Raw genomic sequence first — 18,816 nt, 5'->3', positions numbered from 1 at the left:
GAGAGGGAGTCTGACACAGAGAGGGAGTCTGACAGAGAGAGGGAGTCTGACACAGAGAGGGAGTCTGACACAGAGAGGGAGTCTGACACAGAGAGGGAGTTTGACACAGAGAGGGAGTTTGACACAGAGAGGGAGTTACAGAGAGGGAGTTACAGAGAGGGAGTCTGACACAGAGAGGGAGTTTGACACAGAGAGGGAGTTACAGAGAGGGAGTCTGACACAGAGAGGGAGTTTGACACAGAGAGGGAGTTACAGAGAGAGGGAGTCTGACAGAGAGGGAGTTTGACACAGAGAGGGAGTTACAGAGAGGGAGTTACAGAGAGAGGGAGTCTGACAGAGAGGGAGTTACAGAGAGGGAGTTACAGAGAGAGGGAGTCTGACAGAGAGGGAGTCTGACACAGAGAGGGAGTCACAGAGAGGGAGTCTGACAGAGAGGGAGTCTGACACAGAGAGGGAGTCACAGAGAGGGAGTCTGACAGAGAGGGAGTCTGACACAGAGAGGGAGTCACAGAGAGGGAGTCTGACAGAGAGGGAGTCTGACACAGAGAGGGAGTCACAGAGAGGGAGTCTGACACAGAAGGAAGGGGAGTCTTTCACAGAGGGAGAGCCTCCTGCCGGGTCTCCTCACACACGGAGCCGCCGCACGGGACAGAACCATGTCAGGAGCGCTGAGGAGGAGGAGGATCGACACCAAGACGGAGGCGCAGAAGTGCGCGGCGCGCCTGTGGAGGCTGGTGCCGCACCTCCTGCTCTGCCTGTCCCTGGTCGCGTACGCGGCTCTGGGCGCGCTGATGTTCCGGCACATCGAAGGAGGGAGTGCGTCCAGCACCGAGCACGAGTTCCGCACGTTCCTGGGAGAAGTCGTCAGCAGCGTCCAGAACGTGACCGGTAACCGCGCTCACTTTAACCAGCTATCTTCATTTTACAACCAAAAGTTGAAATTGTGCAGAAGCTGATTGGAAACGGGCTGTTTCAGGGACGGGCTCGTACACGCACCAGGACGTCGTGCTGCAAGTGGAGACTAAAATGCGCACAGAGTTCAAGTCCATCTGGCTTCAGAGTCCTGACAGATGGACCTTTTTTGGCTCCATGTTCTTCTGCTGCACAGTCTTCACCACTGTGGGTGAGTCTCAGAGACATCAGGCACCTTCATTCTCCAAAAACGTCATACAGTTAAAAACGCTCCTCTGAAAGTTGTGTGTTCAGTTCATATTGTGTGTGTGTGTGTGTGTGTGTGTGTGTGTGTGTGTGTGTGTGTGTGTGTGTGTGTGTGTGTGTGTGTGTGTGTGTGTGTGTGTGTGTGTGTGTGTGTGTGTGTGTGTGTGTGTGTGAGATTGTGATTGTGCTGGTCCAAGACTAGATCCAGGCTTAGTGGCGCCTGGGAAGAGCTTATGGGGTCATGAGATGACTGGACAGTGGTGTTTGGTGATGGTGATAAGGACAAGTGTTTCCTGTCTTACTGTATGGATGTTAGACCTGCTTATTTGTTCCCAAAGTTGAGGATGCACCCAAGGTGTTGAGGGGGAATAGTTTCCAATTCCACAAAATTTTACCTTGGAAAAAATTTTCATTGTCAAATTCGGGATAGAAGTGGCTTTTCATAAGCTAAATTAGATGTGATCAAATGTCAGGAGGATGCATTTAATTCATGCACTTGAATCTGATTTTCCCCCCAACTTTTTGGTTTCTGAATTATTTTTCAATATATATATATATATATATATATTGTCAGGTGATAGTGAGTGCCAGTCTGCACCTCACTTTCAAATATGAAAGTGATTGGGGCCCATTTGATTAAGATATAATGTAAAATATACATTACATTGTGTTTTCAATGTTAAATTTAAATGGCCACAAAATCTGCATTCCGGATCAGATCTGGATCAAACTTTGGTAGTCGATAAAATATACCAATGATGTCAAATATGAAAGAAATTGGATCTTTTTTGACACAGGTATGATTTTTTGAAAATTCATTCAATGTTAAATATAGGGATTTTTTTCAAGATTTTTCATTCCTGACTTTGACCTTTGATTTTGAAAATCACTTCTTGCCTATCAGGATATGAATCTTCAGTAAAAATTTCATAATGATATATAAAAAAATTGTGGGCTCCAGGCTGTTCAAAACAAGCAAACAAACTGTGCCTCATTCATAACCTGATGAATGAGGCACAGTTTGTTCTTCGAGTATTTTTATGTATTGCTGTATTGCTCTTTATACTCTAAGCAACCAGGACAGTTAAAATATTTATTTATATTAGTTAAAATGTTATCTGGGGCAGGGGTAGTGGCCAAGCAGTGTGTGCTTGTTTTAAGTGCAGAAGGTTCCTGGTTCAAACCCACCCCAGACCATTCTCCATGTGTCAGATCAGCATGTAGGTCCACCTCAGGTCTGCTGTGGTGACCCAGAGTGAAAACGAAGGAGAAGCTGAAGGGAATTAGTATTGATTCAAATATCATGTTTGAGCATTGCTCGCAGAACATGGACAAGTTTGTGTGAATTTTTTATTTAGGATTCATGATGCATGTCGCTTTTAATAATTCCACTGTTAAGGTGATTTATAACTTTATTTATTTTGTTTTGTTCAATAAGATGTTGTAGTTTTGTATAAATTACAGTGTTTAAAATAAATTCCAGCAGAGTTTGGAAGCAAAAGAACATTTTTTGTTTTGGGGGAGTTGCTCAAAAATACTCCTATCTACAAAAGGGTGGCCATGCAGAAAAGTATGTGAACCACTGTAGTGGACGTGGTGCAGATATATGATGTGTTGCTCTAATGCGGTGGGCTTTAAAACAGTCACAGTTACACTCACTCACTCATCTTCAACTGCGTACTGCAGTAAAGGGTCATGGGGGGCTGGAGCCTATCCCAGCAGTCATAGGCGTGAGGCGGGGTACACGCTGGACAGGACGCCAGTCTGTCACAGGGTCACATACAGACAAACAAACACATTGACACCTGCACACACACCTACGGATAATTTAAAGTTTCCAATCCACGTAACCTGCATGTCTTTGGAGGTAGGAGGAAGACGGAGCACCTGGAGGGAACCCACACGTGCACAGGGAGAACGTGCAAACTTCACACAGAAAGGCCAAAGGTGGGAACCAAACCCATGAGCTTCTTGCTGTGAGGCAACAGTGCAAACCACTAATCCACCGTGCTGCCCCAGCAGCAAATTGCACAGCAGGTACAAACATTACAACATCTGCAGCTTTTATCTTTAACATGAAAGTACAGGGTGAAGATACATGGGCAGCACCAGGTGGCGCTAGGGGGTATTACAGCTCCCCCTGGATTAGTCACAGCACCCCCAAGAAAATATTTCTTATTTTAAATTAATTTCATTCCATGTTTTGGGGGCCTTGTCCACACTGAAACTGAACTTCCTCTGTATAATCTTTATCTTTGTCATTTTTTTTTTAAAGTGTTCCATTCAAGTAATATTGTTATGTGTCGGACGCAGCTCGGAGAACCGACCAGCGTTTGAAGGACCCAGTATAAAATAAGCAGAGCACGGTACAAAGGCTAACTGAATTTAATACATAACAGTGATACATAAAAAACAAAGTGCGGTCTGGCGTGGTGCGCTCCCAGCAGCGCTAACGGTCCGGAGCCAGAAGCTGTTCGGACCCAAGGACCCCGCCGACACCCCCCAGGTGGCCGCAACAAACCGAGTCTGTGAAAGAAGGAACCATTATGTGAGTCCACACTCTACACACAGAGAGAACACTTAAAGGTGTACAAACAGCAAACACTTCCTGGCTTGATTACTAATCAGCTTCCCAACCTGCAGGCATGGAACATCCAGTTCACAAAACTCCACTGCAGTGGAAGCCGATACATGACTAACGTACAGCTCAATATAATAAGGTGTGAGGGACACCACATTTACTGACTGTATAAATGTTAGTCACAAAATCTAGCGTACCTCAGGAAGTGTGCTGACGAGCGTGAGACCTCACCCCCTCCTCTTTCACAGACCGTGCATCAAACCTGGACGTTCTCTGCATCCACTGATGATGAGATGGCTCCCGAGACGACGATCTCACCCGTCTGGTCACAAGGTCGAGTCTCTGGCAAATACACACTGTGCACTCCAGTCTTAAATGCCACCATGTTCCAATCCATGTAGATGCACCACAGCTGTGAGTCCTGATGAGGTGATCAGCCTCAGGTGATCAGGGTGAGGTCCTGATAAACTCAGCAACACAGCCACTCAGTTCCAAATGTAAGCCACCTGGAAGGAAAAACAAAAGACAGAAACAAAAAGGCAGCCAGGCCCCCCAGCCATACAACAGTACCCCACCCTCACGGGAAGCCTCCCGGCGACCACACAAACCTGGCCCAGGAGAAACACCCCCCTCCAGGGACCATGGCTGGAAACCGTATCCGCATTCATCTTCCAGCAGAATCCTCATCAAACAGAACGGTTGATGTCTTCTCCTCTAGCTGCATCTTTGCCTTTGTTTCCGTCAGTCACTTAGCACAGGTGTGGCCAGGAGTTCTTAAACCTGTGCGGTCAGCCTTTGTCCAACCATGTTCACAGTCTGGTTAGTCATAAACCCAAAAAGACAAACAAACAACCAAAACACCCCCTCCCCCTCCCCAGAGGCCCATTCCATCAAACCCCGGGAAGGGGAGAAAAGAAAAACAACCCAAACTTAAGCTAACAAATAAAAATGCTAACACCCCCCCCCTCCCCAATGACATGTAGGGACCAACACCCCCCAGAGGACATCCCGCCAGCTCCAGGAGTAATAACCACAGCCGAGGTCCCTCTGGGATCCAACGTCACCCACGGGGACTCCCAGCGCCTCCCAGAGGACCACTCGTCAACCCCAGGAAACGCCTCCCCCCATGACCAACGGACCCAGCCCGGCCGACTATGGCTAGATGGACCCACAGCCCTTTCCCCCCCAGAGGACACCTCAGTCAAACCCTGAGGGCGGAAACTGGGGGGGGAAAAAACAAAAGGAGAACCCCCCCCCCCCCCAGGTGCAGAGGTTACCTGGGAAACGCCCAGCATAACCAAACTGCACCACTCCAGCAACGCCGACACTACGGCTCACCCAGCTGGAGTCAGAGGAGAAGAGAGGGCACAACAAAAAACAAAACAAAAAAACAAGAGAAAAAAAAACCCAATTACCCCCCCATGACCCCCCAGGGGACCGTCCCATCAAACCCTGGGAGGTGAAACTGAAAGAAATAAAAGAAAGACTAACCAGACTAACATACAGTTGCTTGGGTCCTTTTTTTTTTTTGTTTGTTTGTTTTTTGGCAGAACTGCAGGGTCACGACCCCAGACACTAAATAGTGAAAAACAAAAAATAAAATCCCACACAAAAACCAACTCAAAAAACACCCACACAAAATGAACTAACACAAAACAAGTGATTTATACCGTCAAGCTCCAACAAATGGAACACACCTGTTCCAACTTAAGAGCTTGACGGTAATGTGACTCAGTCACCAAAAGAGGGAGCCAAAGTGCTAAAAATGAAAAACCCCCTTTGGTGACAAAAAACAAACAAGCTGCATCTTCGTGCGCAGCTGTGTGCAACACAACCAAAATGTGCTCAACTAAATAACGCCGGAGCTGATACAACAGACGCAGTAGTTATCTTTATCCGGGGAAACGGGGCTACAACTGTAACACAGGAAGCTCAGCGACCCGTGCCACAGAGCTCCGCCGTGCGCGTTCACCCATTACAGACTCACTCTTGCAGCTCCCGTTTAAACCTCTTATCCGGTCGGAGCGTGACGCGAAGCTGTCGCCAGTCACACTCCACCACGACCCACGGATAAGGCACAAACACAGGAACACGGCTGCAAGAGAGCACAAATCAGTATTCAGTAATGGGGCTCAAACACGCACCGTCCGGGCGGAGAGCACCCGCAACTGATCCGGATAACTACTGAACGTCTGCTGCCGCCTTCCCGGCGCGTTACCGTCTCTGCTACCGCTGGGTCCGTGATGTTTGGCCAGAGACTACTGTTATGTGTCGGACGCAGCTCGGAGAACTGACCAGTGTTTGAAGGACCCAGTATAAAATAAGCAGAGCACGGTACAAAGGCTAACTGAATTTAATACATAACAGTGATACATAAAAAACAAAGTGCGGTCTGGCGTGGTGCGCTCCCAGCAGCGCTAACGGTCCGGAGCCAGAAGCTGTTCGGACCCAAGGACCCCGCCGACACCCTCCAGGTGGCCGCAACAAACCGAGTCTGTGAAAGAAGGAACCATTATGTGAGTCCACACTCTACACACAGAGAGAACACTTAAAGGTGTACAAACAGCAAACACTTCCTGGCTTGATTACTAATCAGCTTCCCAACCTGCAGGCATGGAACATCCAGTTCACAAAACTCCACTGCAGTGGAAGCCGATACATGACTAACGTACAGCTCAATATAATAAGGTGTGAGGGACACCACATTTACTGACTGTATAAATGTTAGTCACAAAATCTAACGTACCTCAGGAAGTGTGCTGACGAGCGTGAGACCTCACCCCCTCCTCTTTCACAGACCGTGCATCAAACCTGGACGTTCTCTGCATCCACTGATGATGAGATGGCTCCCGAGACGACGATCTCACCCGTCTGGTCACAAGGTCGAGTCTCTGGCAAATACACACTGTGCACTCCAGTCTTAAATGCCACCATGTTCCAATCCATCCAGATGCACCACAGCTGTGAGTCCTGATGAGCCGCAGGTGATCAGCTTCAGGTGATCAGGGTGAGGTCCTGATAAACTCAGCAACACAGCCACTCAGTTCCAAATGCAAGCCACCTGGAAGGAAAAACAAAAGACAGAAACAAAAAGGCAGCCAGGCCCCCCAGCCATACAACAGTACCCCACCCTCATGGGAAGCCTCCCGGTGACCACACAAACCTGGCCCAGGAGAAACACCCCCCTCCAGGGACCATGGCTGGAAACCGTATCCGCATTCATCTTCCAGCAGAATCCTCATCAAACAGAACGGTTGATGTCTTCTCCTCTAGCTGCATCTTTGCCTTTGTTTCCGTCAGTCACTTAGCACAGGTGTGGCCAGGAGTTCTTAAACCTGTGCGGTCAGCCTTTGTCCAACCATGTTCACAGTCTGGTTAGTCATAAACCCAAAAAGACAGAAACAAAAAGGCAGCCAGGCCCCCCAGCCATACAACAAATATCTCCATTCTCACAGATCCAGTGAAACTACTTGGAAATGCTGTAGTACACATGCCATGCCTGTATGTAGCACTGTAACGCTCCTACAAAAAAAAAATGGAGAAGACGTGGGGCTAATCAATGTAGCAACGGATGCTAGACGTTTTAGAAAGCGGCACACAGATTAAAAAGCTGCAAACTGTTCTCCACATGACACCCTTATTTTGGAAGATAACGTCTGGAAATGCATTAATTCTTTATGATGGAAGTTACTTGTTAAGGGTTTTCAAAGAAGTTCCTCAGTGTTTGTCTGCTCTGAGTGACTTTCTCAGCCTGAGCTGGAGGACGCCGACACTTTGTGCCACCACCAACAAGAAGAAAAAAAAAACTATGCTAAATTAGACTGTTAAATTACAATGTTAACAACATGTTACAGAGGCAGGGCGATGACATCATCCTTTCAGTTTTCATGTCTGACATTTTCAGATTTATGTGATTAGATAAATATTTCACGCATAAAAGAAAATAAACATTCATTAACAGAACTGATTGTTTTACACAAAATAAGTGTAACGTGATGTTCAATGACATCACGTTCGATGATGTCATGATAACATCGTACCGTAGTGAGTTTCAAGTTGCTGAAATGATTCAGTTTTTGCTGCCCAAATATCCATGAGTGGAACTGGAATAAGACCTCAAAGTCCTCCCCAAAACATCCAAAAGACAATGATAAAAACATCCAATTTAAACATCTATAAAAAGAAATGAAACACCAAAATCAAACATAACAAATGTAAGCTTAGATGTAAATTAAGTTAAAGATTCAACAAAGTGATCGTCTCACCACATATTAGGAACTGAACACTTGTTCAAAGAAAAACTTGCCAGAAGTCCATTCAGTTATATATTCTGTGACTGTTAGAGGGGTTTGAGGGCCACACAGAGGTTTAGTCCAGGGACCTATGGCCACTTTAATCGGCTCCTGAGCAGATTGTAAAAATGTTGTCTAGTCTGGTGAGTCTCGATTTCTGCTGTTACATTAAGATGGTCGTGCTGCTGGTGGTGAAACAGTGTGGCCAGATTCTGGCATCTAAAAATGGAGGAAAAATTTCTGAATAATGTATCAAACACCATTCCAATGCCACAAAAAAGACACTTCTGAAAGCAGCGTCGAGCTGATGGTGAGTGTACTTCTTCATCAGTCATACAGAAAGTATTCACAGCACTTCAATATTTTTAGTCTTTTTCCAAATTGGATGAAATTCCTTTTTCCCCTCAAAATTCTACTCACAACACCCCATAATGACAACATTAATTTTGTTTTAATTTTTGCAAATTTCTTAAAAATAAAAAAACTAATGTACATAAGTATTCATACCATTTGCTCAATACTTTGTTGATGCACCTTTGGCAGCAATTACAGCCTCAAGTCTTCTTGAATATGATGCCACAAGGTTGGTGCACCTGTCTTTGGGCAGTTTTATCCATTCCTCTTTGCAGCACCTCTCAAGCTCCATCAGGTTGGATGGGGAGCTTCTTTGCACAGCCATTATCAAATCTCTCCAGAGATGTTCAATCAGATTCAGGTCTGGGCTCTGGCTGGGCCACTCGGGGACATCCACAGAGTTGTCCTGAAGCTATTGGTATCTTGGCTGTGTGTTTAGGGTTGTTACTCTCCCGGCTCATTCTGTAATATTGTCCCTCACAAAGTACAAACTCAGACTATTCTGTACTGTTAAATTTATTCAAAGTCACAATGGAAATCAGGCCTGGTTTCTGAAAACCTTCTCTCATGCAGAAGATCCACCCCTTCAGAACCAAGAACAATGGGTACAAACAGTTTTATAAAACACTCCATGGGTGTAACAAAGGGAGACCTTATTTCACGAAATCCTTCCCTTATTGGTCCCCGTGGGCATTCGAGGGAGGGGTCCCACCCCTGCCAATGAGTCACGCGGTAACGAGATGTTTATGATTTATAATGTAACCTGAAGATCTGTGTCCTGAGTGGTGAAACCGGTTAAATCCAGTTTGACATGCACATTCTGACAGATAACAGAGAAAAGTATATGAAACTAAGAATATAATCCTGAGTAAAATAACTACTTTAATACCAAAAAAAAGAAAGAAAACAAATAAAGAAAACAATAGTTAAACACACAAATATATCCAACAGGGTCATTGTCCTGCTGAAAGATGAACTGTCGCCCCAGTCTGAAATCAGGAGCTGCATTCATCTTTTCCTCAATCCTGACGAGTCTCCCAGTTCCTGCCACTGAAAAACATCCCCACAGCATGATGCTTCACTGTAGGGATGGTGCCTGGTTTCCTCCAAACATTACGTCTGGCATTCACACAAGAGAGTTCAATCGTTGTCTCATTAGACCAGAGAATTTTGTTTCTCATGGTCATGAGAGTCCTTCAGGTGCCTTTTGGCAAACTCCAGGCGGGTTACCATGTGCCTTTTACTAAGGAGTGGCTTCTGCTTGCTACAGAGATGGTTGTCCTTCTGGAATGTTCTCCTCTCTCCACAGAGGAATGCTGGAGCTCTGACAGAGTGACCATCGAGTTCTTGGTCACCTCCCTGACCAAGGCCCTTCTCCCCCGATCGCTCAGTTTAGATGGGCGGCCAGTTCTAGGAAGAATTCTGGTGGATGCGAACTTCTTCCACTTATGCATGATGGAGGCCACTGTGCTCACTGGGACCCCAGATTTGTACCTCGAGACAAGATTGTCTCGAGGTACAAAAAGCTGTGAATACTTACGTACATGTGATTTCTTAGTTTTTTTATTATTATTTTTATAAATTTGCAAAAATAATGATAATATAAAAGTTTTCCACATTGTCATTATGGGGTATTGTGTGTAGAACTGTGACCAAAAAATGAATTTCTTCCATTTTGAAAGGAGGCTGTAACATAACAAAATGTAGAAAAAGTGAAGCGCTGTGAATCCTCATCTTTAGGATAAAATGTTGTCACTGTTTATAACATACTTTTGATTGAGAAAGTTTTAACTGAAAATACAGACTACCCATTCACCTTTCGTAAGCATTTTCTCAAACATAAAACTGAAAAGATATTAAAGCACTTTTTCTTACTAGTTCATTCTGTTACAACATTAAAAGCAACTTTCAGATATCTGAAACAGTCATCAGAGGATTAAAGAAAAAAATTAAAGTGCTGAGATGGTGACACATTTAGTGCTACTGGAAAAGTTTCATTGAAATGCTGCTTCCATTCTGGAAGTGTTTTTTTTGTGTGTGCTGAGCTGAAGAGCATAAGATCACAGTGCAGGTGAAGGCAGAGCTGGTGTTCAGACCATTTGTGGCAGCAGTAGTTTGATGCTCTTCTCAGCACTACACACTGCTAATAAAACAAAAATAGCAATAATTTATTTATGCATCTCTTTCTAATACATTGTTACAAAGTGCTGTACGACATCATTATGGTAACAACTATTCAAAATACAGAACCAACTATTAAAACAGACACACAAAATATACATTTTTATGTTAACCACATAATTGTTGAAAACATAAAAAAGTCACATCCCAAATATGTTTGTTTGTTTCTCTTTTAAAGTAAGTGATGATTCTGTTAATAAATGGACACATTTTAAGAAATTTTTACATTTTATTTGATGTTTTAAAACATTGAATGATAGTGTAGATAAAGAAGAATGTCACTCCTCTATGCAAACTACGCACAAAAATCAAGGCTTTTGTGTGTAGTTTGCAGAATTTTTAAAAAGCAATTTCAGCAGTTTATTGACTCCACAGGGCCAAATCCACCACAGGACCCTATTATTATTATTATTATTATTATTATTATTATTATTATTATTATTATTATTATTATTTTGAGGTGTTGGGGTAGTGGTTAAGTGTTGGACTTGAGACCAGCAGGTTTTTGATTCAAACCCCTGTCTGGCTGGCTGAAATCACTAAGGGTCCTTGGGCAAGGTCCTCAATCCAGGAGCTGCTCCCGTTGTGTAGTGAGCACTTTGCATAGCAGCACCGTGACATCGGTGAGCGCGTGTGTGAATGGGTGAATGTCAGGCATTAATGTAAACCACTTTGAGCGCCTGATACAGATGGAAAAGTGCTGCATAAATACATTTACTGTTGTTATTCGTAGTATATTTTTCAACTTCACTGTGTAATTTTTTTAGGTGTCAACAATTGCTTGGTAAATAAATAGACAAATCTCAAAATCATTAAACTTTTGAAGGGTTGTGCATATTTTTGCTGCATTAATTTCTGGTCATATTTTACCATTATAACCCACTCAGTATCCCTGTAATCTCACAGATAAACTCCATCTGTATGATTCATATATGGCCAACAAGAGGGTGGGGCTTCCTGTCCATTCATCACTTTGAATAACTAGACAGTGCACTTATTACACAGGTTTTAGAATTCATCATAGTACAGAAACAGCATTAGTGAAGGTTACAAATGATCTTCTTATGGCCTCAGACAGTGGACTCATCTCTGTGCTTGTTCTGTTAGACCTCAGTGCTGCTTTTGATACTGTTGACCATAAAATTTTATTACAGAGATTAGAGCATGCCATAGGTATTAAAGGCACTGCGCTGCGGTGGTTTGAATCATATTTATCTAATAGATTACAATTTGTTCATGTAAATGGGGAATCTTCTTCACAGACTAAGGTTAATTATGGAGTTCCACAAGGTTCTGTGCTAGGACCAATTTTATTCACTTTATACATGTTTCCCTTAGGCAGTATTATTAGACGGCATTGCCTAAATTTTCATTGTTACGCAGATGATACCCAGCTTTATCTATCCATGAAGCCAGAGGACACACACCAATTAGCTAAACTTCAGGATTGTCTTACAGACATAAAGACATGGATGACCTCTAATTTCCTGCTTTTAAACTCAGATAAAACTGAAGTTATTGTACTTGGCCCCACAAATCTTAGAAACATGGTGTCTAACCAGATCCTTACTCTGGATGGCATTACCCTGACCTCTGGTAATACTGTGAGAAATCTTGGAGTCATTTTTGATCAGGATATGTCATTCAATGCGCATATTAAACACATATGTAGGACTGCTTTTTTGCATTTGCGCAATATCTCTAAAATTCGAAAGGTCTTGTCTCAGAGTGATGCTGAAAAACTAATTCATGCATTTATTTCCTCTAGGCTGGACTATTGTAATTCATTATTATCAGGTTGTCCTAAAAGTTCCCTGAAAAGCCTTCAGTTAATTCAAAATGCTGCAGCTAGAGTGCTGGCAGGGACTAGAAGGAGAGAGCATATCTTACCCATATTGGCCTCTCTTCATTGGCTTCCTGTTAATTCTAGAATAGAATTTAAAATTCTTCTTCTTACTTATAAGGTTTTGAATAATCAGGTCCCATCTTATCTTAGGGACCTCTTAGTACCATATCACCCCAATAGAGCGCTTCGCTCTCAGACTGCAGGCTTACTTGTAGTTCCTAGGGTTTGTAAGAGTAGAATGGGAGGCAGAGCCTTCAGCTTTCAGGCTCCTCTCCTGTGGAACCAGCTCCCAATTCAGATCAGGGAGACAGACACCCTCTCTACTTTTAAGATTAGGCTTAAAACTTTCCTTTTTGCTAAAGCTTATAGTTAGGGCTGGATCAGGTGACCCTGAACCATCCCTTAGTTATGCTGCTATAGACTTAGACTGCTGGGGGGTTCCCATGATGCACTGAGTGTTTCTTTCTCTTTTTGCTCTGTATGCACCACTCTGCATTTAATCATTAGTGATTGATCTCTGCTCCCCTCCACAGCATGTCTTTTTCCTGGTTCTCTCCCTCAGCCCCAACCAGTCCCAGCAGAAGACTGCCCCTCCCTGAGCCTGGTTCTGCTGGAGGTTTCTTCCTGTTAAAAGGGAGTTTTTCCTTCCCACTGTTGCCAAGTGCTTGCTCACAGGGGGTCGTTTTGACCATTGGGGTTTTTCCGTAATTGTTGTATGGCCTTGCCTTACAATATAAAGCGCCTTGGGGCAACTGTTTGTTGTGATTTGGCGCTATATAAATAAAATTGATTGATTGATTGACTTACAGAATGAATGTCTCTGATGTGGAAATAATATCTGTGTGTTGATACTCAACAAACAAACAGAGGAGAGTAGACATTATTATTATTTTTATGCTGTCATGTCTTTATGGTGTCATAAGTCCAGAGTGGCATAAAAGGAAATTTTAAAAACTTTGAAATGAGATGAGTACAAAAATGATGAAGTAGATTTTGGGTCAACTATCAGGTTGAGTAGACAGAGATGTCTGGACACAAATGCAGGACTCAGATTCACAGCTATGAATTTTAAGATTGTTTACTGGATGGTAATGCAGGGTCCGGTACACAAAAAGGCAGTCCAGTGTCAGAAAACAAATCAGAAACATCAGGCGATAAGATGTGGTCAAAAAAACAGCCAGGTGGTCAAAAAACACAACGTGGCTAGTAGGACTTGGAACAAACAGGTACAGTGCTGGAAGCAAAGGCATAGAGCACAACAATCTGGCGGAGAACGAGTGCAACCACTGAAGCTTATATACACCCTGGTGATGAGCTACAGATGAGAAACAGGTGTGTGGAAAACTCCAGAACAGGGTGTAGCCCAGACAGGGTGCACCACCCACCACCAAGTACCAAGAGAGACAGACAAGAGAGATAGGGAAAGACAAAGCCCAAGCAAGAAAATTCCACAAGAGAAATCACACACAGACAAAGCCATCAAAACTAAACTAAGCAAAATTAAACAGAGCAAACAAGATCCAAAAAGTCCAGGGGCCTCATGTACAAAGCGTGCTTATGCACAAAAACCACGCGCAAAGTGATGCATAAAATGGCACTAACGGTGGCGTTGTCAGAGGACCTTGCAAATGGTTCAATCCGATGTGAGCGTGTATTTGGAGAATGACAGGATTTACGACCAAATGAGGATAATTGGCTCATAAACTGGTTTCGATTACCAAAGCCACTGTGACTGGAGGTGTGCACAGAACTGCGGTTGGCCCAGAGTGCAATGCGGCGAGGAGCCAGGGGTTGTCTGTGCCCACACAGGTGCTGACCACACTGGGTGTCCTGGCATGAGCATGAGCTGGCTGATCGGTCAGGCATGTGCCAGTCATTGCACCGAGCCACAATTATCCAAATGGACACTGCACAGGTACATTCCAGCATTACAGCATTTTGCAGCGAGAGCCGGTTTCCTGAATCTGTTTAATAGCGCACTGAATAAATTGTCACTGTCTCCACGTAATATCCAGTCATCTATAGGATAATTTCTTTTCTGTGTTCATGTTGTCTGATGTGATGTCGTGGGGAATCCCTGCTCCAAGGGTCTATTTACATAAAATTGCATATTTAAATGGGGCGTGGCCAGGGAGGAATTTGGTTCCATGTTCAAGTCCATGTTCAGTGGGATGTATGTGGTCTGTCCATAAATTAACGGTCCTTTTTTATTTTTTTTAAAAACTATATGGATTTCATTTCATGTTTTTACGTCAGACATGCTTGAACCCTTGTGCGCATGCGTGAGTTTTTCCACGCCTGTCGGTGACGTCATTCACCTGTGAGCATGCCTTGTGGATGGAGTGATCCCGCCCCCTCGTCGGATTTTCATTGTCTGGAAATGGCGGAATGAAAAGGACTTTTTTTCCATCAGAATTTTTTCAGAAGCTGTTAGAGACTGGCACCTAGAAACCATTCGAAAAATTTATCTGGCTTTCAGTGAAAATTTTACGGGCTTCACAGAGAATAAGGACTTTAACTACAGCTTTAAGGACCCCTTTAAGGACGGTCGGTGCACCGCGCTGCGAGCTGCGACGATGCGGCACAAACCACTGGATCATTTCTAAGCTGATGGCTCTGTGGATACGAGACCGTCGTGTGCTCTTTCTCTGGTTATCACAAGACCTGGACATCAGCCATTTTCCGGCAGATTTTACTTTTAACAAGAGATTTTGTCATGGAAAGCCGCGTGGAGGCTTTGCGCATCACGACCGATTCGCTGATGAAGCGAGACAAAGGAACACCTCCGTTTCGGAGTGTTAGAGGACAAGTTGGGACATGTCTATCTCGGCAAGTCCTTTTCATTCCGCCATTTCCAGACAATGAAAATCCGACGAGGGGGCGGGACCACTCCTTCCATAAGGCGTGCTCACAGGCGAATGACGTCACCGACAGGCGTGGAAAAACTCACGCATGCGCACGAGGGTTCAAGCATGTCTGACGTAAAAACATATGAATGAAATCCATATAGTTTTTGAAAAAAATAAAAAGGTACGATACTTTATGGACAGACCTCATACAAACAGAATGTGCGTGAATTCATGCCTGCGCACACTTTCATGTATCTGAATATATTTGTGCTTACTCCTGATTCAGGGTTTTGGTGTATGGCAACTTTTAGTAGAAAATCCACGCAAGTCTTTGTACATGAGGCCCCAGATCATGACATCAACATCAAAATTTGCTAATTTCTTCTTCAACTGAGGTCCTGCTATTTCATGACAGGAACTCAATGTAAAATGTAATCTACTATTTCAGTTTTACAATTTAAAACAAGAAGAAGACAAGCAGCCAGACATTTCTGACCACATAATCTCTGTTCTTCTCTGAATTACATATCCTCTCATCTAAAACCACTAAAGAAGGCAGAGTGGAGAGAATGTTCACAAAACCAAAATGGAGTGTTTTACTCCTGAGAACACCTCAACAACAAATAATATTATGATAGTTTGTGTTGGTTGGTGGTTTCATGTTTTAAAAATGACATTTCAAAAATGTCAGCAGAGGTGTGTTATGACCCCTTCACACATAACACGACGTTGGGTAAAAGAAGTGGAAACCAGAAGAAAATTCGTGACCAAAAAATTAAATGGGGAACTGCAAAACATTCCACCTGCTGATGGAGGGGACATATGGTTGGACAGGTGTGCACGATACTGTTGTGACAGTTTCATGCAATGCACGAATACAGTGCAAGCATGCGCACAAAAAAAAACACTGCAAGCAGTACGCACTCATCATGTCCACATGTACTGGCCCCACGTGTCCAGCGGCCTGGTGCGTGTGTCCAGCCGGCCACATGCACGTGCCCAGTGAGCCCTGCATTTCCACTGACTGGCACACTGAAGGACGGCATGTCGTGTGGACCATAGCTGACGTGGGTGATGAGACATTCAGATTGCCAGCTGAGTGTACACATGATCAGGTCCTTTTTACCTGGCACAGCCTGCTGATGTGCGCACTGACACGGTCACTCCAGCCCATTGCAAAGGTGATATATGTTTTTATGTATTTCCACATGAGGACAGCAGGCACACGCACATGCTTCACAGTGGACAGTTGTAACGTCATGTCCATCGTAACACGGTACGTGTTCTCCAGCTGTGACTTGCGGGTCCAGAGATCTCATCAGTAGCGACTGTTTGCGGCCATGCCCACCTTTTAGATCAGTGCACAGAACAAAGTGTCACTCTGTGTTTCTGTGTTCTGTGTTTACAACACTTTATCTATTTGTAATGTAATTTTTTATGTAGTTTTTGTTGTATTTATTTATATACTTCTTCTGGTTGTGTTCTCTGTGTGTTTAATTTAACACGTTGTGTGCACTAAGTCATCATTTTTAGCTGTCAGTGATCAGCTCAGAGACACCTTGCTGTGCTGTGCGCACTCAGACGTGGCTATGTCCCCATGTGATCTTGTCTGTACATAATTATCAGCATGTCATAGAGAAGGGTTTTCTTTCACCAAAACATTAAATCTAGGTTAGCATCTCAGATGTACCTTCTGGCAAATTGTAGCTGAACTTTCAGGTCTTCCTTTTAATAAAACCTTCCTCTGTGCCACTTCATCATTAAGATGTATAACTGGGGATGCAAAATGCAAAACTTGCACTATGCACAATTTCTCCAGTCACAGGCACAGAAGCCTGTAACTTGGTCTGGGTTGTCTGGGTGTCTTGGTGGCTTTCCTCACTCTTCTCCTTCTTCCACAGTCACTCATATGACATACTGTTTGTATTTCTTCATAACTGATGTAAATAAAGTTCAAGACATATTCAGTGACATGGAAATGTTTACGTATCCATCCCCTGACTTGTCTGAAGAAAACTGGCAATTAAAGTGTTTATTTACAAGTATTATACTGAAGGGGGCTGATTACTTATGCAACCATCATCTTGGCTTTTATATTTTTAATTAACTTATATCAAGTTGTAGAAATTTAGTTTCAGTTTGAGTTTAAGGAAGATAATTTTTGAAATGTTTATATTGAGAAGGGTGATTTACTTTTTGTATTTGAAATGCCATAAACAAATTAAAATGCATGAAATACCAAGGGATATGAATACTTTTGCAAACCACTGTATCCACAATAGAACATCAGTAATGTAAGCAGTGGAATCAAAGAATCTGCTAAAGACAGGGAGACACCCTGTCACTAATCACTGAAGTAAAGATTGAAATGCTTGACATGAAGATGAAAGGCATCAGAGGGCTGATGCACACTGTGCATGCTCCACAAACTACTATGTAAATATACAGTTTACATACCCTGGCAAAATTTTTGATTTTTTGGCCATTTTTCAGAGAATATGAATAACAGAAAAGTTTTTTTTTCACTCATGGTTAGTGGTTGGGTGAAGCCATTTATTGTCAAACAACTGTGTTTACTCTTTTTAAATGTCATCATAATGACAACAGAAACTACCCAAATGACTCTGATCATAAGTTTACATCCCCCTGTTCTTAATACAGTGTATTGCCCCCTTTAACATCAATGACAGCTTGGAGTCTTTTGTGGTAGTTGTGGACGAGGCTCTTTATTTTCTCTGACGGTAAAGCTGCCCATTCTTCTTGGCAAAAAGCCTCCGGGTCCTGTAAATTCCTCGGCTGTCTTGCATGAACTGCTTGTTTGAGATCTCCCTCAGTGGCTCAATGATATTGAGGTTAGGAGACTGAGATGGCCACTCCAGAACCTTCACTTTATTCTGCTGTAGTCGATGGCAGGTCAACTTGGCCTTGTTCTTCTGAACAATGTCTGGAAAGACCCATTTTATTTAGATTTTCAGAGAGAAATGCAGAACAACCACCATGTACATTTGCTGTCTTCACCCTTAAATAACAGCCTACTGCAAGGGTGGAATAAGGGTCACAGAAAGAAAAATGCAGACACTGCTATTTTTTTTATTTTGAACAGCCTGATATTTCTTTTCCTTCACTTTCTGTAAAGTAATAACAAATCTGATACATTGTCTTAATACTTTGATTTGTTACAGAATGTGCAGTCTTACCAATGCATTTACGTGTATGTAAATAAAAGTTATTATAAGGATTTGGAGCTTTAATCACTTTTTAAAACACTCTGCTATTATTTCAAACACAAAACATTTGATTTTATCACAAAAAACATCACAAATAACTCGCCCATTTAATGCCAGATGTTGCTAGATCATTTCCACCTTGTGTGCAACTCCGAAACATCAAAGTCTCAATTTGACATACGTTGTAATTGTCATGCAACTTTCTACCAGCACACACTGATGGTATTGTTACAGCTAAGATGTAGAAGCAACAAGAAAAATGTCAAATGTCATGAAATGATGCATTGGGGTCCCCATTTTTTTTTTTTTTTTTTTTTTTTAGGGTAGA

At 43.2% G+C, this 18,816-nt stretch overlaps 1 protein-coding gene across 1 annotated transcript in view; it reads left to right on the top strand.

Moving 5' to 3' along the window:
- The first annotated feature begins 631 nt into the window (after positions 1-631).
- Positions 632-18,816, top strand: part of kcnk18 (potassium channel, subfamily K, member 18) — a 66,710-nt gene continuing 48,525 nt past the window's right edge. Inside the window, exons 1-2 of the mRNA XM_034185675.1 lie at positions 632-888; positions 977-1,123. Of these exons, the coding sequence (XP_034041566.1) occupies positions 657-888; positions 977-1,123 (379 nt within the window). The 5' untranslated portion in view covers positions 632-656. The remainder of the gene's footprint in view (positions 889-976; positions 1,124-18,816) is intronic.

Source organism: Thalassophryne amazonica, chromosome 13 (assembly GCF_902500255.1).
Source record: "Thalassophryne amazonica chromosome 13, fThaAma1.1, whole genome shotgun sequence".
Classification (NCBI taxonomy): Eukaryota; Metazoa; Chordata; class Actinopteri; order Batrachoidiformes; family Batrachoididae; genus Thalassophryne; species Thalassophryne amazonica.
Note: the sequence above shows the minus strand (reverse complement) of the source record. Positions and strands in the feature narration are given on the sequence as shown.